Source organism: Trachurus japonicus, chromosome 9 (assembly GCF_045865225.1).
Source record: "Trachurus japonicus isolate A0001 chromosome 9, Traja_1.0".
In the NCBI taxonomy this organism is placed as follows: Eukaryota; Metazoa; Chordata; class Actinopteri; order Carangiformes; family Carangidae; genus Trachurus; species Trachurus japonicus.
The window spans coordinates 16,016,405-16,040,425 of record NC_140915.1 but is presented as its reverse complement, the minus strand read 5'-3'; the positions used below and the strand labels follow the sequence as shown (position 1 = coordinate 16,040,425).

The following is a 24,021-nucleotide window of genomic DNA, read 5'->3' as shown; positions in this document are numbered from 1 at the left end:
TAAAAACTCACATTTGTTTTGACAAAATGAAAGTCTGACCGCACTCGTCAGGTCTTAAGACAGTCGGGCAGTAACCCAAGCCAAGGGCACCGACTGTAAATCCTCCCGGTGTGTTTCCCAATCCACACCACGGAGCTTAACCTCACACAACCTGGACTCAAACGACTCCCCTGTCCTTGGCTGTTTCAACTGAGGAGGAGGAGGGAAGGGAAGAGGGGGAGTCATCTTTTGGATTAAAGCTGAGCGTCAGACCTCTGATTTCCTTCCTGTGTCCCTTTCTTTTTTTTTTAAACGTGATGTGTGATGACGTCTCCTCGGGCCTCTTGTCTGTGGGGAAGGTGTGATAATGATATGGAGGAGATGTGGGGATGATGGGGATGAAAGCTGGATGAGGCGTTCCGCAGGAACAGATGGCGACGAGACTTTGGGAAAATGTGACCTTTTGACTTTTGACTGTCAATCAGTCAGGATCTACCACACAACCTCTTAGTAAACTATGCACTTGTATCACAACAGCAAACATCATGAACATGGAGGGCGTTTGTGTGTCCGTGCAGCTTTGTTATGATGACATCACTGTGTATGAAAGGAGTCGACCTTGATTTTTTTTTCTCGCATCACACTTTTACACCACCACCTCCTCATCTGGTCGACCGCTGCAGGTGGACAGAGGTCATTTGTGCACATTTGCAGATGGAGTGGTTAAAGGACAATTCCGGGCAAATTCAACTCGGGGCTGTATTTTCCTAACATTTTAGGTCTAAAAGAAGGAATCTGAAGATTTTCAGTTTAATCGCTCCTGTTTTGCGGTAGTTGTATCTGTCCCCGCATCGCCACGGCAGTGATGAATGGAGCGGATGGAAGTTCCGCTGCTTAGGCTGTTTACATCCCTCAAAACCGACAGCGTCAGGTGGCTTCTCAAACATGCACCGAGAAGTTTATTTACTTCAAGAAAGTCAAGAGTTGATATTCCTGTGTTTATGACACAAACGTGAACACACCGAGCACGTCAACTTGGGTCTTGCATGAGACTCTGAATTAGATCTAGTTTTACAAACATGTCGGCTTGCTTGAAGTAAATAAACTCCTCGGACCGCAAAACAGGAGCAATTAAACTGAAAATCTTCAGATTCCTTCTTTTAGACCTAAAATATTAGGAAAATACAACCCCGAGTTGAATTTGCCCTGAATTGTCCTTTAAGAAGCAGCAGCAGCAGTAGTAGGACTGTAATTGGTTAAAAGTGAGCTCCCATATCTGGGTGAAGGTGGAGGTGGACGGGTTGGGGGGGGGGTGCTGGCTGCGTCCTGACCGCGCCACAGTTTGTTGTGAGGGGCGGGCTGCAGCCGAGGAGCCAGTGCTGACATGTTGTTGACATTTTGCTAGCTTGTGTGTTTTGGCCGACGGTTTTATGCTTGTTTGCTGGATGTTGCATAACGGAGCATCCACGTCGGGCTCTGGTTTGCATAAACTGCTTTTCTGTAATTTTTACAGGCGGCGTTTGCTTTTTCTTTCTTTCTTTCTTTCTTTCTTTCTTTCTTTCTTTCTTTCTTTCTTTTCAGTTCAGTCGTCTCACTGTGGTTTCATTGTTTTGGTGAAATCTCTGCTGCTACTAATGACATTTAGTTTTTTGCTGAAGTGGTTTTGGGCATCGCTTTCACTATCTACCGCTAACAAATGTTCTTCTGCAACCACAGTTTGACTTGTGTGTTTGTTTCACTTCACTCTATGAGGAAATATCCAACAGGTTCTTGCTTCTTGTTATATCAGATTTTATCACCTTTATAAAATAGAACAGTTGACAGGTTGTTTGGTCGGACACGAGAGGCTCCGGGAGTCTGCGGTTGACAGGTTTTTTTTATTAGTTTACAGACTAAACAATTGAAAGATTAACCATAAATTAAAAATAATCGCTGGTTGCAGCCGATGCAAGTCAGCGCAGGAATGAACTGAGGAATGACTTGAACTGTGGTGATGTTCAAGTCACAGTGTTCCTGCATGCACCTACGTATATATGAAAATACTTTACGTCTCCATGTGACAGTTGAGCATCAGTCGAGTCATTAGACACATTATCTCTGTGGGCGAAGTCGTGCTGATTGAAACCGGACAGATTAAGTTGGCTGTTAATTGCATGTGTCATTAATAGCCTGTGTGTGTGTTTGTGTGTAGGTGTGTGTTTTTTTTAATACATGCACTGGCAGACGGTGTGAACGTCTGCAGGTGCACAGAGTGTCAAGGTTGTGGAGCTGTTCGGTGTGTGTGTGTGTGTGTGTGTGTGTGTGTGTCTCTCTGACAGACACCACAGCTCCCTGTGATCAGACGCAGCCACGAGCCGCCTCCATCCCCACACGTAGGGATGTCACGATTATACATTTTCTTGGTACGATTATTGTCAGAGAAATAATCACGATTATCACAATTATTATGCATTAATTAATTTCACAACACAAAGATCAAATATAGTGCAAATATAATTACATGAATCATTGTTTACACAAAATATTTCCAGTTTCTATTAATATAGGACCGATTATAAATCCCCCAGGGGAAGTGTTTGAAATATTCAGGTCATAAATTGTCATCTATACCAAATGTTTAAGTTTATTTTAATCTTTTTTCCTACCAATTCAATGTTATGTATGTTAAATGGACCAGTATCTGTGAATTTACCTTTATTTTGGCGCACATCTGCCAATATGGTTCCAACATTATCTTTTTTGGAAAGTAACGGCATTTAGGAATCATGACGATTAATTGTGGCGTTTAAAGCAGAAGTAAGCGATCCGGTCGTTTTGGCTAACTTCTTGTCAGCCGATGGAGTTAGCAGTCCCCGCCCTCGTCCCTACGTCACCACATTCACGCGCATCCCTTGGCTGCACACACAGAGAGGACCGCCCCTTTATGCCGTTCTCTCTCCTCATTGGATAAAGGTTGTAGGATACAAGGAAAGTTTTCTCCTCGGCTTACAGCAGAGCAGAGTGACTGACAGACCCGTGTTTCAGACCAAACACTATAAGTGATTGCTGTCGGAAGATATAACTATTTAAGACTTATATTAACACAAATATATCACTTACTTCTGCTTTAATACCACGATTAATTGTGAAAACAAGTAATCGTGACATCTCTACGCCACACACCCTCAACACAACCGCCGCCCGCCACCTCTTGTTGGCCAGACTGAGAGCGGTGTGCGGTGTGTTATTCCAGGAAGTTGACAATGCCCCCACCTCCTCCTCCTCCTCCTCTTCCTCCTCTTCCTCCACCACCACCGCTGCTGCAAAGGAGGTTGAAGCACAGTACCAGGGAGGAGGAGGAGGAGGAGGAGGGGTTGATGGAGGGGCACCGGAGGAGGTCGGAGGGGTCGGGGCTGAATTAAAGGCCCCGGGGGTAGATGGTGGTGGTGGTGGTGGTGGTGGTGGTGGTGGGATGCTGCTTCTTCTTCACTGGGGTGAATGAGTTCAGGGCGAGCGAGCGATGTGAGAGATGCCACGGAGTTACCCCTCGGTCACCCATGATGTGTTTCAGACTACAGACGACCCTAACACACACTCACTCACACACAGAGCGAGATACGTAAACACATGCACGGCGCTGGGGGGAAGCAGATGGGTGCGAGGACTGGCACCGTGCCCGGGTTTTTTTTTTCTTTCCTCCTCCTTCTTCTTCTTCTTCTTCTTCTTCTTCTTCTTCTCTGGATTTTTGTGTGCATGTGAAATAGGTGCCAGCTCTTCTTCTTCCAAAATTCATAAAAGGGGGAAAAGCAAAAGCAGCGAACAACGGATCCATCCGGTTAATCATTGAGCCAGCGCCACAAAGAGCAGCTTGTAAAAAAAAAAAAAAAAAAAAAAAAATTGTCTCTGGCTTGGCACTTGCCTCAGACAACAAGGCAGCTTTGACTGTGTTACGACAGGAACTTGTCCTCGCCGTGACCTAAATGCCACCGCAAGTCGTGTACTGTATACGAGCTCCAGTTCTGGGTGAAGAGCTGCTTGTTTGAGATTTCTAACATGATTTTTCATGTTTCAAGGATGAACATGCATGACTAAATCTGCATCCCGGGTGGATTTAGCGCAGCTCAGGGATCTTTTTCTCCCTTTCTCGTCTTCGACTTTGGCCTTTTGATGTTGTTCAGAGCTCCTGGTGCGTGTTGCAGCCAGAGCGTCTTGTTTTAATGCGCAGAACATTAAGCAGTCGTGTTTCAGCAAGTGCATAACCTTTTTTTTTTTAAAATAACGACGCAGCAACTCAGCAGCTTTTCTCTCTGAGCATCATTCACAAGTTCTGGCGCTGAGAGCAAGAGAGGAGAGGAGAGCGGCAGCAGACTCTTATTTTGAAATTTCTGCTTTGTCACAAAGAAAGCTTTTTTCTCTCTTTAACCCGTGGGGATGTTTCATGTGAGATGTTATAAAGATTTCAAAAGGCGTTAAGAGGAAAAAAAAAGTTAGTAAAGAGCGAATGAACTTGCTGATTATGGTTTTTTTTTTTTTTTTACTACTTTTATAATGCTGAAGTGCAAGTGAGGACAGAAAGTGTGAAACATACATACACAGCTGTGCAGGGAGAAAGAGTCTCTTTCATGCAAGGGCGATATAGCATGATGAGGGGCAGGGAGGGTGACTGTTTTGGGGAGGATGAGGAGGAGGAGGGGGGCGAGAGGTTGGCTGTAACCAGGGCCACCAATAATTTAGAGGGAGAGAGAGAGGAAGAGGGGGTGCGGCGAGGGGAGGAGGGGCAGAAGAAGTGGTTGTTGTATGATCAAAGGCTCAGCGAATTGTGTCACAGACAGACGGAGAAGAATGGCGTTGGATGGTGTGACTTGCATTTTGATTTCCTTTGAGAGCCGGGGGTTGGAATGGGAGGGGGGAGGATCAGGGGGAGGTAGTGGTGGGAGTTTTTAGAAGTAGGCCCCTGTTTTGATCCCATTATCAACTGTTATCAGGTCACTTGTTAGCGGAGGAGAATGGGAGCGGAGTGGATGGGTCGTTTGGAAAACTTCTAATTTCTAGTTTTATGTTGTGTGGCTTTTTGCGTTTTTTTTCGAAAAATATGTAAAGATTTGGTTGGTACCACAGAAAACATTACACATTATATTATATTATTTGATGGTTAAAGCAGAAGTAAGCGGAATGTTTGTGTTAATATAAGTCTTCAATAGTTATATCTTCCGATGGCAATCACTTATATAGAGTAGAGTGTTTGGTCGAGGAGAAAACTTTCTTTGTATCCTACAACCTTTATCCAATGAGGAGAGAGAACGGCATAAAGGGGCGGTCCTCTCTGCGTGTGCAGCCAAGGGATGCGCGTGAATGTGGTGACGTAGGGACGAGGGCGGGGACTGCTAACTCCATCGGCTGACAAGAAGTTAGCCAAAACGACCGGATCGCTTACTTCTGCTTTAACAGTGATAAAAATTTTTTTTTAAAAATCTCCATGGTGTGAGTCGGTCTCCTCGTTGTAATGGGATATCATCCGCAAATCAAACAGCGTCCCATGTGAGCTGCCACTTCCTCTACAGGTGGCTCTGCATGCAGGCAGGGAGCGGTGGGGGGATTTAGATGTGGGGGTGGGGGTGGGGGTGGTTAGCGGGGGGGGGGTGTGTCCAGCTTGAGTGACAGGTGGAGTTCAAATCCCCGCCAGGATTTCATTGAGAGTGTGGCCTGTGTAACGGGATATTCATGTGAAAGGCTGCCTCCCCTAGGGGCAAGGCAGGCAGGCAGGCAGGCAGGCAGGGGCAGAACAAGAGCCCTCGCCCCCTTGTGGCACTTCGGGGTGGGGGTAGGGGGGGTCCGGGTGCCCTTCACCCACAAAAACCTCCCCGAGTGGAGCAGAAAGTGGAGCGAGCGGGTGTTGTGTGTTGTGTGTTGTGTTTTCCAGTGGGCTGAGCTTGTGTGATTTGGGGCCTGGTGGGGAAAGCGGGCAGCGCTGGGACACAGAGACGGGGACGCTCTCTGTCGTTCTGTGTGTATTTGTGTGTGAAGGCACGTTTGCATATGTGCTCATTACTATTTTGTGTGTGTGTGTGTGTGTGTGTGTGCACCCAGTGGCTGTGACCCACTTCACCAGATCACCCTCTCTCTCTCTCTCTCTCTCTCTCTCTCTCTCTCTTCCATACCAAAGCTCCTTTTCCTTTCTGCTCCCCCGTTCCCCAACATCCATCAACGCCTACGTCAACATCTGACAAAAAGGAAGAAAAAAAAGAAAAAAGAAAAAAAAAATCCCTGCGGTGGAGATAATGGTGCAATTGCCAGCCTCTAAAATAACAACATGGTCCATAACAACAACATTGCCCCATTTGGAGTGCAAGAGCCCCCGCACAATGGCCCAGTGTTTCAGAACCCGGGGCGCAGGCGGGGCTCGATCCCCTGCTGCCGTCCGGGCTGGTGGACGGAGCAGCGGAGAGGGGTCACAGCCGCACAGCGCTCCACTTCCTGGTCCTCCTTTCTTTCTTTTTTTTTTTTACAGACTCAGACATCAGTCTTTAGATTAGGGGTGTGCCAAAAGATCGATTCACATAAGAATCGCAATTCTCATTCAATACGATTCAGAATCGATATAAAATGTCCCAAAAATGAAACAAATCTGCTGGCTGTCGGCCTCCATTTCCTTAGAATTTAAAAGGCAGCATGTTTAACTCCACTATTTTTTTGTTGTTACTTAAGCAATATGTGATGTTGGTTTCATGCAACAGTTTCAACAATTCCATCTAAGCATGGATAAATGTTTAAAACTCAATCAATGTGAAAAAAACACTTTAGTCATTCTGTCTTGCAAAGCAGACTGGAGTAGATCATGAGGATCCTTTGCACACCGATAGACTGAAGCAGAAATCATTATGAATCAAATCGTTTTGAATCGAAAATCGATTTTGAATGGAATCATAGCCCCAAAAATCTGAATCAAATCGAATCGTGAGATAGTAAAAGATTCCCACCCCTACTTTAGATCCTCTCACACCGGCTCTTTCTGCCTCCTCCTCCCCCTTCAGCAGCATCTCACAGTGGTTACCTCAGTTGACTGGGATGTGCTGGTATGCACCGGAGAGTTGTTGCAGTTTATAGAGCGACAAATACGTAGAGGAGGGGGGGGGGGGGCAGGTTGGGATATGCAGGTTGAATGGAAACCTGTGACTGGGTTACGCTTCTTTTATCTTTGTGTCTCGCTCCCCTTCAATTTTCAGCGTCGTCCTCCTCCAAAGGCTGAGGGAGGGAGGGAGGGAGGGAGAGCGCGCTCTGAAATTATCATACCAAATGTGTATGTAATGTATACCTGCGCTTACCTCCCTGTTCCTGTTGGCCTCGGGCTAATATCTGTCTTCCAAACAGTCAGGCAGCAGCCGCAGCGCAGCATCGCTCTGCTCTGCTTTGCTCTGCTCTGCTCTGCTCTGCTCCCGTATGTTTACAAGAGAGAGAAAAAAGCAGCTTTAAGAAAATCTGTGAAACGCAGGCGGGCGGACAGGAGGACGAGGCGAAGAAGGTGTTTGGAGTCGGAGGTTCAGCCTTGTTTCGCCGTCTCCTCGCAAAAATGATCCATTTTGTTTCCAAGGCCGAGAGTTGTGATTGAAAATCGGAGCTTAATCTCTCGGGGTTTTGTCATGGTCACGTGTGTGTTTGTGTTTGTGTCTGTTTGTGTGTGTGGGAGGCCTGAGGATGAGGATTCAAGGATGAAGCTCCTTTCTCTCTAAAGATGCAATTCAAGATCTACAAGAAAACACGTGTGAATTGTGTGTGTATGTGTGTGTTTATTGTTCCCTTAAAGGCGTATATGATTTCGTCCTTTCCACTATTCACACTGATGCCAGTCTCGTCATCAGATTTCACCTCCGGGGCGAGGAGAGCGGCACACGTTGTCCGCATTCCTCCATACTCCACATGATTTGCATTTTAACCCTCTTTACTCCAAACTCCAAAAAAAAAAAAAAAAAGCCCTCAGGTCAGGGGCTTGACCTCTCGGCCTTGTGGCACTGAAGTGTCTCAGGCGCCTTCTGCATCTCGCTGCTGCACGACTAACCTGCTCCCAATGTGATGAAGTGGGGGGGGTTCAAAGGCCAGGGGGGGGGGTTGCCGCCAGGGAGAACCGGTATCTCAGGTCATCAGCATCATCATCATCAGCAGCAGCAGCAGCAGCAGCAGCAGCGAGCGGCCCGAGGAGGGGGAGGGGGGGTCGGCTGGAGTGGCCGAGGGCTCGGCGCCACAGTTCTGGTTGATTGGGGTGTTGTGGTCATTGGGTTAATAGGATAAGTGGCCTGCAGGTCAGTTTGGCCCAGTTCTAATGCTAATACAGGAGCTTGTCTTTGCACTGTTGCCAGGGTGGCGGCTGGATCCAGGATTTTCGAGGGTTACAGTTTTAATCCAGCCTTGTTTGAGCGAAGAGTCATTATTTTATGCTGCTGGTGAGTCGCTGACAGCTGCAGTCGTCCTTTACCGTTTTTGCTTTTGCTGTTTTTTTCTCCACATCTTTTATTGCGCTCGTTATCTATTAAAGGTCTCATTTTGTGTAAGTGGGATTTCCATGTCTTTTTTCTGTTTATAAAACAGGTCTAGGTTCTTTATTAATGCTGTAAAAGTATCAAAGCCTTACTCCACAGAGAAATAGACAGTCTGTACTCAGAGCCTTGAATGAGCCATCAGCACTTCTGTAACTCTGTGATGTCACAAGCCCTGGCTGACACCCACCACCCATCACCCAACCAGATTTGGCAGGATTTGGCTTCTCTTCAGTGGCTTCAGTTTGACCTGAAATCTGCTTTATCTTGTTCAGAAAACAGTCAGCCAATCAGAAGAGAGACTCAGAGGCTCCTGTCTTCTGTTTGGCTCTCTGACCAGTTGTTATTTTATCTATATATGGATCTGCGCTTTAAATTAAAGGCAGGTGAAGTGTGAAAACATGGGACCTCTGACTTCCTGCCTGACTCAGGCTGTGTAGTGAATGCTAGCACATACAAAACATAGATTATTAGATAAGAGGCTCTTGATGTCAAAATGTGTTTTTTACACCCATCTATTCTCCAGACTTCTTCGCCATCTCCCCAGATAACTGGAGTTAAAGCGACGGAAGTGCTTTGAGATAAATGTTTTTGTTAGTTTGTAAGTAAGGAAGCTGCCACATCTTTCTTTTTTTTTTCTTTCTGGGAGCCCAGTGAGCGAGGCACCGTTTGTGATGTCTGCCGTCCTGTCGCTTTAATCTTCCCTTAAAGACGTCGTCGTCTTGCCGCTGGGTGTGCAGAGCCGTTTTGGCACGGACAACTGGGCCAATTTAGTAGCCTGAAGTGTAATGAGAGGACAACTCAAGATGGTCTGATAGACTCTAATCTGTGTGTGAGTGTGTGTGGGTTTGCACTGGTGCGAAACGTCAGCATCCACTTTAATTTTTTGATTTACGAGGTGAACATGAGACGTATTCTTCTTCTGCTGTGTGTGCAAACACGACATTAATCAAAATCGGAGCAGTAAGAATAGAAGCTACGTTTAATGCAAGTCCAAATCTGCCTCCCCTGCAGATCTGTTTAGATGCTGCAAGATTTTTTTTCTTTTTTTTGCAACACGCAGCAAATACTCCACAGAAGTCTAATGCTCTTAAGCTCTTAGGTTTCATTAAGGGAAATAGGTGACAAGTGGATTATAAATTGTCGTACCCCTGCTCCAACTACACCCCCTAAAGATTGGAGGTGGTATCCAGAGGAGATTAGTTCAGTTGTAAATTAGTGGTTTAGAGCAAATCATCACACGTGAATCACTTTGAGTTTTACACATGACAGTATTTTCCCTGGAGATGAATAATAAACCCAAACTTTGCTTTGATATTAACACTTCTTCTAACCTCTTGTCTTTTTTTTCCAGATGCATCCTCTGGGACTATGTAATAATAACGATGAGGAGGACCTGTACGAGTACGGCTGGGTCGGAGTGGTGAAGCTGGAGCAACCAGAGCTGGACCCGAGTTGTCTGACCGTGCTGGGAAAGGTAAAGAACGTCACTGGTCATTTCTATTTGTTTTACTCTGCTCATGCATTGCACACGAGTTAATCTTCAGAAAACGAATACACCGGAGCCGTGTGGAGATTAAACAACGGCTTAAAGAGGTCCGCGCACAAACATGCACCACACTCTTAAGACGACGACACTTATCAATCAGCACCGTTGCAGGTGAGCTGAGGTGAGCAGAGCAGAGTCAAGCTCATCTGCAGCATCTGAATCCATGTGTGTGGTTTTGAATCTCCCAGTCGTTGCATAATGCAAGAAAAATATGTGATTTAATCTATTTTACAGTTGCTATTTACAGCTAATTGTCACATAAACACGCTGAAATCATCATCATCATCATGACTGGATCAGTGTTTTCCTGTAAATCTTGAGGCTACAGATGGAAATAGACAACAACACTATCAGGTGTATTGAATGTTGGGACTGGGAGACAGATATTTTTGGCTGCATGTGTGACGAGCACCAATGTGCAACACGGTGGTGATGGTGTGTGTGTTTGTGTGTGTGTGTGTGTATTTGTGTACACAGACGTTAAGGAAGAAATTCTTTCCCCTTTTTACTTAATTAAAACCCTTTAAAGAATTTATCTTTGATCTTTTGTTGTCCCAAAGACAATTCACGGAAGGATGATTTTGTTTTATTTTGTTCCTCACTTCCCCATTGCTGGGAGAATAAGGGTGAACTGAATCCCTCCCTTGTATCTCACCCCCTCCCTCCCCTCCCTCCCGCCCCCTCCCTCCCTCCCTCCCTCCCAGGCCCCTCTGGAGTCTCCGAGTGGTATTTTATCATGCTTTAATTAAGTGTTCCTCTTAATGGAATGTACCAACATTCCCCGGAGGATGAAGGAAGGGGGAGCGAGGGGTTGGGTTGTTGGGAAAGGAGGAGGAGGAGGAGGAGGGGGGAGTGTTGGCGGCAGTAGTCGGTAGTGGCTATAGTCTCATTTATCCTGTGCATGTGTGGTGACAGAAAGAGAGCAGCCATTCATAATTTAAGGAGCCCTTGTACTGTATAGACATGCTAATGCTGCACTTTCTTTGGCGGCGGCGGCATTGGCGGTGGCGGTTGCCGCTGCCTGGCTGATGCATGAGGCCTGAAGTCCAGCGCTCGCAAACTTCTCTACTACTACTACTACTATTACTACTACTGCAGCCAAGAATATACCACAGTCATGGTTGGCTTCACTCATTAGTCGGTGGTCTCTACTGATAGTGATGTTGATGATAGTGAAAGTATAATTCATGCGACCACGTACAACTAATGTAATGGTCATGGAAACATTGTAGGACAGAGTGGATGTGCATGGTCTTTAATGGTAGGTAATGAATGTTTAAAGGTCCCGTGTGTTGTATAAAGTGAGATGTTCATGTTTTCTGTGATTATAGATCAGGTCCAGGTTCTGTATTGATGCAGTGAACGTATCAAAGCTTCAGCTCACAGAGAAATGCACACAGCCTGTGTTTAGGAACTGAGCCTTAAAAAACGAGCCGTCGGGAGTCAGGACTTCCTGTGACTTTGTGATGTCACAATAACTCTCAACCATGCCTCAAATCTATCCCACCGTCTCATCTTGAAGGATTTGGTTTCTATTAATGTTTTACTTATTAAATCTGCTACATTTTCATTCAGTTGCTTGGAAGCACTCAGCCAATCAGAGGAGACACTCAGAGCCTCCTCTTTTCTGATTGGCTGACACCGACCTGTTGCTACTAGAGCTCCAGCAAAGAGATAGAAAACTACACTCAGGTGTTTTTTTTGTCACTTTAATCTAGGGCTGGGCGATATAACGATCTCGATAGGGGATCGCGATAAATCTTTGAACGATTTCGATAATAAGCTATGGCCCTATTCCTCGATATCACATGAAAGTAAATATGCGCGACAGCAGCCGGCCACACTTCCGTCTGATACTCCGCCTCCTGTCCTGAGCATGCAGAGCTTTTTTGAGCTGCTGCAGCTAAAGGGAGGAAGGATAAGATGGATAGATAGATACATATACTTTATTGATCCCAAGCTGTGATAAAGTGAAAGTTGTAAAAGAGGGAGGAAATGAGTGGAGGTGGAGCCGATGGCAACTGAAGCGATAATTTGTGAACGTGTGGAGCATCAGTTCGTCTGTCCCGGCTAAAGAAGCCTGTCAGTGTGGAGTCAGAGCAACCTGATGATAGCCTACCACGGTCAGAAAGTGGAGGAAACACGGAGCTGCTTGTGACGTTTATTCTGCGGTAACATGTCTGTTTGCTCATGTACAGTGTGAAGAACATGCGCTAGGCTCAGGCCCCCACATACTCCGGCGTATTTGACTCCGCGGATGTCCGCGCGCACTCGAGGCAGACGAGGACCCAAAGCGGGCGTCCGCCGGTCCCTTCCGTGCAAAGCTCAATTTTTATGACCGCGCGGACTCAATCTGTTTCAAATGTGATACTGTATGCTTGCCTATGAAACCGCAAAAGTCCGCGGACAGTGCGCGCGGAGTCAAATCCACTCACAGTATGCGCCGACAGCCTCTCTCCCTCCCTCTCTCTCTGTCAGCGCCGCGCGCACACACACACGGAGCGTCGCGTCGGAGCGGTGAAGTGAAACAACAACCTGCAGATCACCTGAGTTGACGTGAACTGCGCTCGTGGTTACAGAGTCAGATCAATAAATAGGCTTTATGCACAGCTCCACTACTTCCTGAGCTCAAACAGGCTCCTTTCCTTCCTGTCTTACATTATTGGACAAACTGATGAATCCAGGTGTGTCTGACAGTTGTTGTGACTACTGAGGTCAGAGTCAGACACACCTGGATTCATCAGAGTGGGCTCGGCATAAAGCCTGGTGTCAGAGCAGCTAAATAGCTAAATATTTGTCTACAACCTGTTCAAATAACTAGAAAGACTAAAGCCTCATGATTGACACATTTTAGAGCTGATGTATGGTAGAAAAAAGACAACAGAAAACAACAGCAACAACAATGTAAATCAAATCAAACTGTGGATTATTGAACTGTTCCACCCTTAATGAACATTAAAGTGAACTCATGTCATCCTCCCAAACTGAACACATTCTCTGGTTTCTTCAGGATTCAGTCAGGATGCTGCTTGAACTGGCAGCGGCAGCAAAAAATACATATCGAGACGATATCGAGAATCGATCAATATGGAAAAACATATCGTGATAAAGTTTTTTGCCATATCGCCCAGCCCTACTTTAATCTACAAAAATATCCTCTAATGCAGTGGTTGAAGGGGGTACCCAACTTTTTCTTGAAATTTTACCCTTTTTTTCCAGAAATATTAAATTTTTTTCCAGAAATTCCTATAAAATATTTTCAGAAATTCGCGCCATTGGCCCTAATTTGAACATATATTGTCTAAAAAAGTAACATTATTCAGTCTCAGAACAAATATTTGTTTAATTCTGGTGTTTTGTTTTGCAAAATTTTGTCCAGTGGGGGGCCCGTGGCCTCATTTGTGTCAGTTTAGGGGTTCCTTGATGTAAAAAAGTTTGAGAACCACCACTCGAGTGGATCGACACTTCAAATAAAATACTGGCTCAGTCACATAATTATGAAGTAAGGGATGCAGTCTGACCCATGAACCTGTCAGTTGTTCAGCATTGGCACAAGCCTTTGATAAACAGCTGATATGTGGCAGCATTCAAATCCATAATGGTGCAGATCAATGTTTCTTGGCCTCCAGGAACCTACACTTTTCACTCTAATGAGTCGTCCATTTTTTTTTTAAAGATACGATCTGGTGTTGGTGTTTTGCTGGGGGGGGACACTGTAGTTTGCGGGCGACAGGATCCTTGTCCTGTGACCTTTTGGCCTCCAGCCAGCCTCCCTAACCTCTAAACCACTCTTGTTTCCTCTGTGTTTATTCAGCCGGGACTATAATTAGAGGAGGGAAAGCCCATTGTTGCATCTTGACAGACCCCTCGCCCCGGGGCCCGATCACAGCTGGGTGCTTTGTGTTGGCACTGCCGCCGCTTTTTTTTTTTTTTGTGTTGCCAGGCCAGACAGTGCAGTGTTTACCCCCTGCCAGTCCTGCTTACTCTGCCCAGCCAGCCAGGTCACCGCCGTGCCCAGCCCTGGTCCGGATACTATGCCCACTCTTACACACACTCACTCACTGCCTGGTCTGGTCTGGCCTCATGCTCGCCCCCCAACCGCCACCACCGCCACCGCCACCGCCACCGCCACCCCTCTCCCTCCTTACCCGACTGGCCCCTGACTGAACCCAAGAGCCCACTCCACTTTGCTGCCACTTTGCCACCAACAGTGTTGAGGTCTTGTCTGGTCAATTTAGATTCCATTCAATTACTGAATCCCAGCAAATGCACAAAACCGAATTGGAGAAGATGAAGAAGAAGAGGAAGAAGAAGAGGAGGAGGAGGAGGAGGGGAAAAAAGCTGTTTACTCTAATCCATGTCTAAATATAAAGTGTCTGGGAACACAAGGCCCCCCAGCTGTGCTTATAGGAGCTGGTCAACACGTAGCAATGGGCATTCCTCGCTCTATTTAGAGTGGTCTGAATGCTGGGAAGAGGCTCGCCTTCAATTTATGAGTCTCAACGCTAATTGGCTCATGTTTGATGGGTTTTAAAGGGGGAAAAAAAATCATCGACTGTAGATTCTTTTCTGAGCTGCTTGGTCGTATCGATCCCTCCAGAGCTTCGCTGAGCTCCCGGCTGCTCCGACACACTTTTTGCGTGTATTTTCTTTTCTCTTTTTTTTTTGTTTTGATTGTCGCATGAATATTTCCTTCCTCAATTTAGAGCTTTTTTTTCTTTTCTTTCTACGCCGCCTTCGTCATCACAGCAGACTCACTCGCTCCAGTTTTTGCCGAGGGCGACGCTCTGCTCTGACATCAGCAAATATTACCCGTAGCTAGAGGAAACGGAGGAAGGAGAGGTCGGTCACGCCGGCTCCTCTGAAGTCCACGTTGCAAACCCTCACCAAAGCGCTGGCGTATCATATATATGTACACAGTTTTTTCCTGCACTTCCTGTCTGGTTCCTGTGAGAGCTGCAGGACTGTTAAACCTCTGACCTCAGTGTGCCACAGCAGTAGCCCCCCTCCCCACCTCCACCTCCACCTCCTCCTCCCCCCAGCAGAAGGAAAAACACCAACAGCAGTTGGGTTATCCTCCTGCAGCCAGCTGTGTTTGAGTCCTGGAGCGTTGGTGGTTCGCCGCCGCCGCCGCCGCCGCTGCGACACACTTGCAAGTAGCTTCTCCTCCTTAGTTACAGCTTATCGAGTCTCTGCTTTCTTTGAGGTGTTGGTAAATGTTGTAAATCATGCTCACACCTCTGCAGACATCTATCTGTTCTCAAGTTGAGCTATTTATTGCGGTCAATAACGTATTCTCGGTTGTCATTTCCTCCCCGCCGCTCGACTTTCTCAGAACAGAACTGGCCTTCCTCGCTCCCTCCTCCTTCTTCTCCTTCTTCTTCTCCTTCCACGCCGTCTTTCACATGCATACACTGCGATTTTTGGCAGCTTCTCTGGAACATGAAATCATGCCACTGGCTTTCGGAGGGGGGGAGGGGGGTGGGGGGCTGGTTTGGGGTCTTTGTCGGCGTGCCAGGCAGATATCTCTTCTTTCAAGTATCGCCGTGTCAGTCCAGTGGGCCACAAGGGGCCTTAGCGCGCCGGCGGCTTTTTCCCCTTTCATCCTGCCCCGCGGCTCTCATGACATCAGCCCCCTAACCCGGGCAACCGAGGGGAGGAGGAGGAGGGGAGGGGGCGCTTGGCTTTTCAAGGAGATGACGAAGGCAAATGGATCTGGTTTGGCAAGTGGGCGTCTGGGATTCGTGTCTCGTTTGGTACAACTTTTTTTTTTTTTTTTTGTACGCACATAAGCAGAAAAATGCGCCCCGTCCTCCCACACAGCCCTGCAGCTTGTGTGTAAAAGCAAAGCCTCTTGGCTGGCATAGCATGTAAAACTCCCTGGTATGTGCTTGTTGTGTGTGTGGCCTGGCTCTGCCCTTGACCAGCTCGTCTCTTGAACCGCGATCAGTTCCACCTTAAACGCCGGCCAAAGACAACATTTCATCGCAGCGGAGCATAACTGCACCGAGACCGGCTGCTGCTGCTGCTGCTGCTGCTGCTGCTGCTGCGAAGGCACTTAAAAATAACCCGAGCAACAAGAAAAGTTTGGAGATCTTTATTGACATATCCTCCCAGAAATAAAGCGGGGCCGCTTTTCAAGTTCTTGCCAGAGGCACACAACCATAAAAAGTGTATCCTGTGTGGGAAGCGCTGTCTTTTGACACACACAGACAAACACACACACACACACACACACAATCCTAAAGCCACAGTTGCCGTGGAACAATGTGAGCGGGAGTGTGTCTCTCTGTACCGTGGCCCTCACGTTGGCACTATGGGACGGCCGGCCAGAGCAAACAGCTGCTGTGTCTTAGTGCTAAGTGGCTTTTGGACTCTAACCATGTCTGGCATCTCAGCCAGAGCTGTAGAGAGGGTGTAGTGTGTGTGTGTGTGTGTGTGTGTGTGTGTGTGTGTGTGTGTGTGTGTGTGTGTGTGTGTGTGTGTGTGTGTGTGTGTGTGTGTGTGTGTGTGTGTGTGTGTGTGTGTGTGTGTGTGTGTGTGTGTGTGTGTGTGTGTGTGTGTGTGTGTGTGTGTGTGTGTGTGTGTGTGTGTGTGTGTGCGAGAGAGAGAGGGAGGAATGATGGGGATATATAAAGTACACAAGACCTACAAGGATGGTGTGTGTGCGAAGAGAGAAGCAGCTTTAACAAGAAAGAAATGGCAACAGACAGATGAGTGTGATATTGCGGCCGACTGGCTCCGAGCCTGTGGCCCAGGTTAGCCCGTCCTACACACTCAGGTGTGTGCGAGAGGTCGTCCCGAGGCCACGGCAGTGCCAGTGAGGTGTCATTGCGGCGGCGGGAGGCTTGTTGTAGAGCAGCTTCAATAACCCCGGGGCCTGAGGCGGCGGCGGCGGTGGCGACGACTTGCGACTGCATTTCCAAGACCACTTCTGAACGCAGAAATGAGCTGCTGCTGCTGCTGCTGGCGGATCAGTGGGTGTATTTGTTGATGTGAGTAGTCGTCTTGAGTTCATCCTCCGTCTATCAGTCTGGGGCGAGGAGGAGAAGGAGAAGTCGGGGGCCGGCGGATGAACCTGCGTTTCTCCGCAGATGGCTGAATGACTCACTCACTCACTCACTCACTCACTCACTCACTCGTCAGTCGTCTCTCCCTCCCTCCCTCCCTCCCTCCCTCCCGCCCTCGCCACCGAGGCAGAGGAGCCGTGACAACAAGAAGGCAGGAGGAAAATTGGTGTAGTTTTGCATCCGTTCGTCTCCAGACTGTTTTGTTAAATTGCAGCGAAGCCACAATAGAGATTGATTCTCGGCGGTGGCTTTTTGTTCGATACAGATGAGGCTTGTCTTTTTTTTGTTTCCCTCAAAGTTTGTAAGAAAAATCTTTGCAAAAACGCAGGATATCGATGAGACAATTTCCCCCCCTCTTGTGCGTGTGCCAAAAAATGATGCAGCCTCCATCCTCCTGCAGCAAACTGAAGAGTCAGGTTATGACTGTTTAAATGGAGGAAGCTGCAGCAGAGGGATCATGGAGGCTAATGTTGTGGCAGCTCCATGAACTCCTCTCTCTTTGTCAGATGCAGAAAGTTCCTTTCCTCTGGAGATCTGACATTGAAAATGTGTGTTTTTGCCCAATAAAACTGAACTTTTTTTTTGCACATTTTCACCACGAAGAGTTTAAACTCTCTGTTATGACTGAGATTTCACAAGATTTGAGTTGTATGCACTTAATCAATCCCAGATCATCCATCAATCACCAAATACCCATCCCAAAAAAAAGTCATACAATATGTTGTCAGACTGCCTTTAGCTTTGATTACAGCATGCATTCCCTGTGGCATCATTTCAACAAGCTTCTGCAGTGTCACAACATTTATTTCTGTCTGGAGTTGCATTAATTTTTCAAAGATACCCAATGGGGTTAAGGTCTCTGGACTCTGTGGTCACATTGGACCACATTTCTCCACTATCCTTCCAGTTTGTAATACAGTAATGCGTTGGACAGTTCTTAACCCAATTTTAGTGTCTCAGCAATCTCCTTAGATGTTTTATTTGCTTGATGCCAATAATTTGACCCTTCTGAAACAGATTAACATCTTTTCCACAACGACAGGACATGGTTGTTTAAGAAATGAGAAGATACTGACTGCATCAGTTAGGGTTAAATAACTTGTTGCCAGCTGAAACATAATCATCCATGCAGTAATGATCCAATGGGAAGCTCTCACCTATTAACTTAGTTAAATCCAAGGAGTGACTTTTTTTTTTGGACGGGCAGTGTATAAAAGGGTTACTGAGGGGCCGAAGCAAACTGCAGCTTCCTCTCTCTCTCTGTCTCTCTCTCCACCTGCCTCTTCTCGCTCTGCACAGACACCTCAGCGTGGAGGGAGAGAGAGGGATAGATAGAAAGGAAAATTGGAAAAAGAGAGGAAGAGGAGGAGGAGCTGTGAAGAGAGAAGAAGAAGAAGAAGAAGAGGAGGAGAAAAAAGAGAGGGAGAGAAAAGCTTGTGAAGTGCAGCAGGGCACTCAGGGGCCTGCCTGCCTTTTGGGCTCTCCTTTCATGTTTGTGTACGCCTCAACTTGCTGATATTATCTTGGCCGCTCTTCCTGGCGGGGTGTCGGGAGAGGTTTCCACTGTGACCAGGCAGGGGCCTCTCTCTCTCTCTCTCTCTCTCTCCCCCTCCTCCTCTCCTCTCCTCTCCCACCTTCCTATTTCTCCTCTCCACATTAAAAAAAGAAAAAGCAGTCCCTCGCCTAAATCACCGCTTCACCACGTTTCACGGCGCTGGGAGGCGCCTGGGATCCCACTGCGCTGGTTTCCATGGTCACTGGGAAGCTCCTTGTGTCATGTGGCTCAAAGTGAGCCGTCCCTGGGCCGAATTACCCAGCTTTCAATGGGAGGCCAAATGACCATTATTAGACTTCACAGCTCAGGCCCCTATTTAAAGAGAGAAGAAAGGAGCCCCGGGGACTTAAGATGAGAGAGATGGAGGGAGAGGGAGACGACCAGGGGAGAAAACAGAGAGAGGAGGAGAAATGAGGAGGAAAGAGAAGAAAGTGCAGTTATAGCACCACAGAGGAATTGTTTCTTCTTTTTTTTAAAATTATTTCTCCTCCTCCCTTTCACTGATTTCTTTTTCTTAATCACAATTATTAGAGAGTCAGACGCCAGCTCTCTCTCTCTCTCTCTGCTCCTGTCTGTCAAAGAGCAGCATCCAGAAAAGACGAGGGCGGCGCCGGATCAAAAGATGATGCCGTGGAAAAAGTAAATCTGAGAAAAGATGGGCGCAGACATCCACCCACGTCAACCAAAGCCCCCCGTCTTTTCTCTCTTCATCTCCGCCTAAGCCCGGTGCTTTGCACGAGGGAGGCTGGGTGTGTATGTGTGTGTGTCTGTGTGTGTGTATGCGTGAGAATCCGTGTGTCCTGCGTCCCGCTGCGTGTGTCAGGGCCGTGTTGTCTTTAAGGCTCGGGGCCCACGGCCTGGCACGGAAGCTGGAAACTTGAAGCCCCCCAAAAACCCACCCCCACCCCCACCACCACTAATCTGATGCCTCTCTCTCCCTGCTGCAGATGATTCCTCCCGCTCTCGTGGTTTAAACTTTTCTTTTATGCTCGGCCAAGGTTAGGTGAGGTTAGGTGAGGTTAGGTGAGGTTAGTCGAGGCGAAGGTGATACGTGACACCGGAGCTGCCCTGTGCTCTGATAAGAGTGAGGTAATGGAAGAAGAGAAAGAGAATCATGGAGGTAGGAAGGTAGAAAGCACCTGGCAGAGGAACGGGAGGGAGAGACGTTGGCATTGTTTATGAGAGACCAATAAAACAATAAAATTTACATGGGACATCTGGATGACGGCTGCTCGGAGGTTAAATGGTACTTTCCTTTTAGACACCGACGGATAAATGTAGAGGAGTAATAATAAAAGGAGAATAAACAAGAAAAAGTGCCGGATTAAAGCCTGTGTTGCTCCTGGTCTGTGATGATGATGGTGATGGTGATGATGTCGTGGTTGTTGTAGGCGTGTCGTTGGTTTTTATTTATACGGGAGGTGAGGCTGGATGAGTAAACGTACCTGAATGTATTGCACCATCTCGCTGCCAGGCCTTTGTTCAGTTCCTGTTTACAGCCACAGACACTTCCCGCTCTCGATGTTATCTTTACCGGGACACTACAAAGGCAAAGAGGTGTGTGTGTGTGTGTGTGTGTGTGTGTGTGTGTGTGTGTGTGTGTGTGTGTGTGTGTGTGTGTGTGTGTGTGTGTGTGTGTGTGTGTGTGTGTGTGTGTGTGTGTGTGTGTGTGTGTGTGTGTGTGTGTGTGTGTGTGTGTGTGTGTGTGTGTGTGTGTGTGTGTGTGTGTGTGTGTGTGTGTGTGTGTGTGTGTGTGTGTGTGTGTGTGTGTGTGTGTGTGGGTGGTTTGGTGAAGAGCCAAGAAATCAGTGGCTTTTACTTTTTACTTTCCCGTCGTGTCATCATCTCCTGACGTCTTGTCTTGGACTTAAAGGAATAGTTCAACATTTTGGCAAATTGGCCCATTGCCATAATCCCTATAGTTTCAGGAGTAGGTTTGTTACCTTTAATTGTCGGTGCAAGCTATTTTTAGAACGGCGGAGCAGAGCCGCAAGCTGCTCAGAGCTACGCTACAGAGGCTAATGGGATTTCTTAGTTTCCCTCATCAAACTCATCAAATACACAATCCAACAACTCTAAAACGCTCTGGTGGACAAGTTGTGACCTGCACATTCACCACGCTATGAGATAATAACAGAACGTTACCAGACAGAGTTGTTTTAGAGGTAAATTCAGCGACTGCTTGCTGACTGCCCCTGACGGGAACGCGCATCAGTGGTTTTGCATGAATTTACCTCTAAAACGACTCTGTCTCGTAACATTCTGTTATTATCTCATAGCGTGGTGAATGTGCAGGTCACAACTTGTCCACCAGAGGGTTTTGGAGTTGTTGGATTGTGTGTTTGATGAGGGAAACAAAGAAATCCCATTAGCCTCCGTAGTGTAGCTCTGAGCAGCTCGCCGCTCTGCTCCGCCGTTCTAAAAATAGCTTGCACCGACAATTAAAGGTAACGAATTTACTGCTAAAATTATAGGGATTATGGCAATGGGCCAATTTGCCAAAATGTTGAACTATCCCTTTAAAGAGGTAGCTCCACAGATCACAGTCAACCAAACTGTCATTGGTTGAGCTGCATTGTGGGTAATGTAGGCGCCCCTCGTTCTCCTGCATCAACATTTTTTACTGTTTACTGTTTTTCAATGCAGCACATACATTTTCTCAGGCGGCTGCTGCTGCTCCACCTCCTTCAGTCTGTCAAAGAAAGAGAAAAAAAAAAAAGCATTTCACCTTTGACCGAACTAGATATCATCAAAGCAGTGACCCAGTCAGCAGCTTCTTCTTCTCCAGCACTTTTCTCTCTCATGTTTATCTACTTAGATTAAATAAAGAAAAAAAAAACAGTCGGCTCAGTCGGTCTCCGCTGTGAGAGAGGCTGCACAGTGGGAGACCAGAGGTATACCCTAAGAAAAGAGGCATTATGGGTAAGCGGTGGTGGTGGTGGTGGTGGGGGGATATATAGGGCCGAGTCCTGACCTGCGCTGTTTGCCCAGAGAGAGAAGACAGACGGCAGCAGAAACACCTCCTCCTCCTCCTCCAGCAGCAGCAGGAGGAGGAAAGAGTATTACACGAGAGAGAGAGGCAACAACAGCAGCTTCTCTTTCATACAAGCAGGGACATGGTCTGTTAAAGCAGCTTCAAGGCAGAGGGAGATTAGAGGAAAACCCTACGACTGCACACGAATTAAGGGAAAGAGGGAAGTGGCCTCAGATCACCACACATTTTGGATCATAGCGAATACTCAACACGGTTACAATCCCCAGCCTGAAACACTAGATATGTTTTCCATGTTTTTGTGTTTATGTAGTTGCTTTCACACCAGAGCTGTTTGGGTTTGTTTCCTGGGATAGTCCCAAGCTTCGTTTGGGCAGGTGGTGTGAAAGCTCATCCCAACTCTGGAGCGGGCCAAACAAGTGAACTGAAACCGTGGGTCTTAGTTCGCTTGCAAGTGAACCGTGGTGCGGTTTGTCTGCAGTGTGAACGCTCACCAGACCAAACATAGGAGCAAATGTAGAAAGTGTCACAATACACAGTGCATCTGTAAAGTTAGTTAAACACAAACACCCCGTAGTCCATCATCAACCGTATTTTCACCCGGTGCCGTTTTCCTTTCATTTTCCCATTGTAAGCAGCGGTTAGGCAGGTTTGGCCTAACCTGATGCTCATATTAAACGGTTTACTGAGCCACGATTACAGTATTTGTTAAATTAAGAAGGAAAAAAAAAGAACAATTATGGAGGTAACTGTGGTTCTATGAATGACGGCCAACTAGCCACATGCGGTGTCATATATGAAATAAAACGGATAATTTAACAGCAAATTTGTCCAATCGGCGAGCTCCTTTTCAACTGTCTGATGTTATTCAGAAAGTTTGGTCCGCTTCAGAAATGGCAGTGTGAAAGCAGAAACAAGAAGTGAGAATAAATGCAACAATGTTACAACTTTCAGCTCCACAATCAAACCGAGTCCTCTTGGTCAGGTGTGAAAACGACCGTAGTAGCAGCTAATGTCAGATTCAGAGTCTGTTTGTCTACAATCAATACATGTGTCTGTGCGGTTTGTGTTTCATTCATGCAAACTGGAGCAGATTTTTAGCTTTGATTTTACCTGAACTGTGCGTCTGTGCCAAAACACCTTTGACTTACACTCAACACTGTGCTCTGAACGCATCCCGGTGAAGAGTGAAGCTGCTGCTGCTGCCTTCACTGACACTGGGTGGTGTCGGCTGTCATCAAGTTGAAGATGAAAGCTTGTAGCGTTTCTTAATTTTTTTTTTGTGGAGATTGGAGTGAACTTTTCTTCCAGACGTCTCCTCTTTTGAAAACGTAGTTAAAATGCATAAATAAAACCTCCCTGTGTGAAATATTAAATAACAAGACGGACGACAGGCCTGTTCTCGTCTACAGTTCTCACATCCCGCGCCTTGTTAACAAGAGCTGTCTATCTGCCGCAAAGTCAGACGAAGAAGAAGAAACAGCGTAACATTTGATCTGTTATGTACCGTGAGACTTACTGTTTCTCTCGTCTTAACTCGCTCCCAGCTCCGTCGTCCTCGCTGCCTCTTCCTGTCTGACACCGCTCACACGCTGAAAAATATGGAAATTCACAATTTTCAACAGCAGGAAAAAGTTTTCTTCCACGTTCACGTGTTCCTCCGAGAGCCCAGAAGCAAAAGCTCTTCATATCAAACTTTCATTTTTCTTTTTTGTATTGAAAGTTTTTTCTTGCTTCATGTATCAAAAAGCAGCAAGACCTGCACACATGAGTATTCCCTCACTTTCTCTCTCGCTGAAACCAATTAAAAGTTTATATTCACACAGAAACATCAAGGGCTGTTTGAGTGACAGCAGGTCTAATCACTACAGATAATCTCATTAATTAATATTAGTATTTTTTCCTCCTTCATAGTTTCCCCATGGATGATAAAAAAAAAAAAAAATCAGGTATGTTATCGTGAAACAAGACTTCCTGTCACTTTCATCCAAACGGCTCCTGTTTAGACACTAGATGGAGAAGAGGCACTTAAACAGTCGTATTCTTGTCACTGGGCCGGAGAGCTTGTTTATTTTTCCTGGGAATCACAAAGGGCCAGAGACCAAAACCGGTAAGAAAACAACATGGGAGGGGACGGAGAGGAAAAGTGGAGGAAATTTAATTAGCGGTTGTCCATTCCTCCGGCCCCGGCGTTTTTTGGTCTCTGCAGGGCAGAGCAGTGGGCAGCAGGAGGAGAGACGACTAAAAGGCTTCTTGATTAGCGGCAGTCTGAGTCAGTGCATTTTTTTTTTTTTTTTTGCATAAGTGCTTGTGTTTGTGTAAGTGTGTAAGTGTGTGTGTGTGTGTGTGTGTGTGTGTGTGTGTGTGTG

The 24,021-nt window shown here is 46.7% G+C and overlaps 1 protein-coding gene across 2 annotated transcripts in view; it reads left to right on the top strand.

Moving 5' to 3' along the window:
- Positions 1-24,021, top strand: part of znrf3 (zinc and ring finger 3) — a 79,975-nt gene that overhangs the window by 30,878 nt on the left and 25,076 nt on the right. For both annotated transcript variants that reach the window (XM_085786246.1, XM_085786245.1), the window contains exon 2: positions 9,841-9,963. In XM_085786246.1, coding sequence (XP_085642372.1) covers positions 9,841-9,963 — 123 coding nt within the window. The remainder of the gene's footprint in view (positions 1-9,840; positions 9,964-24,021) is intronic.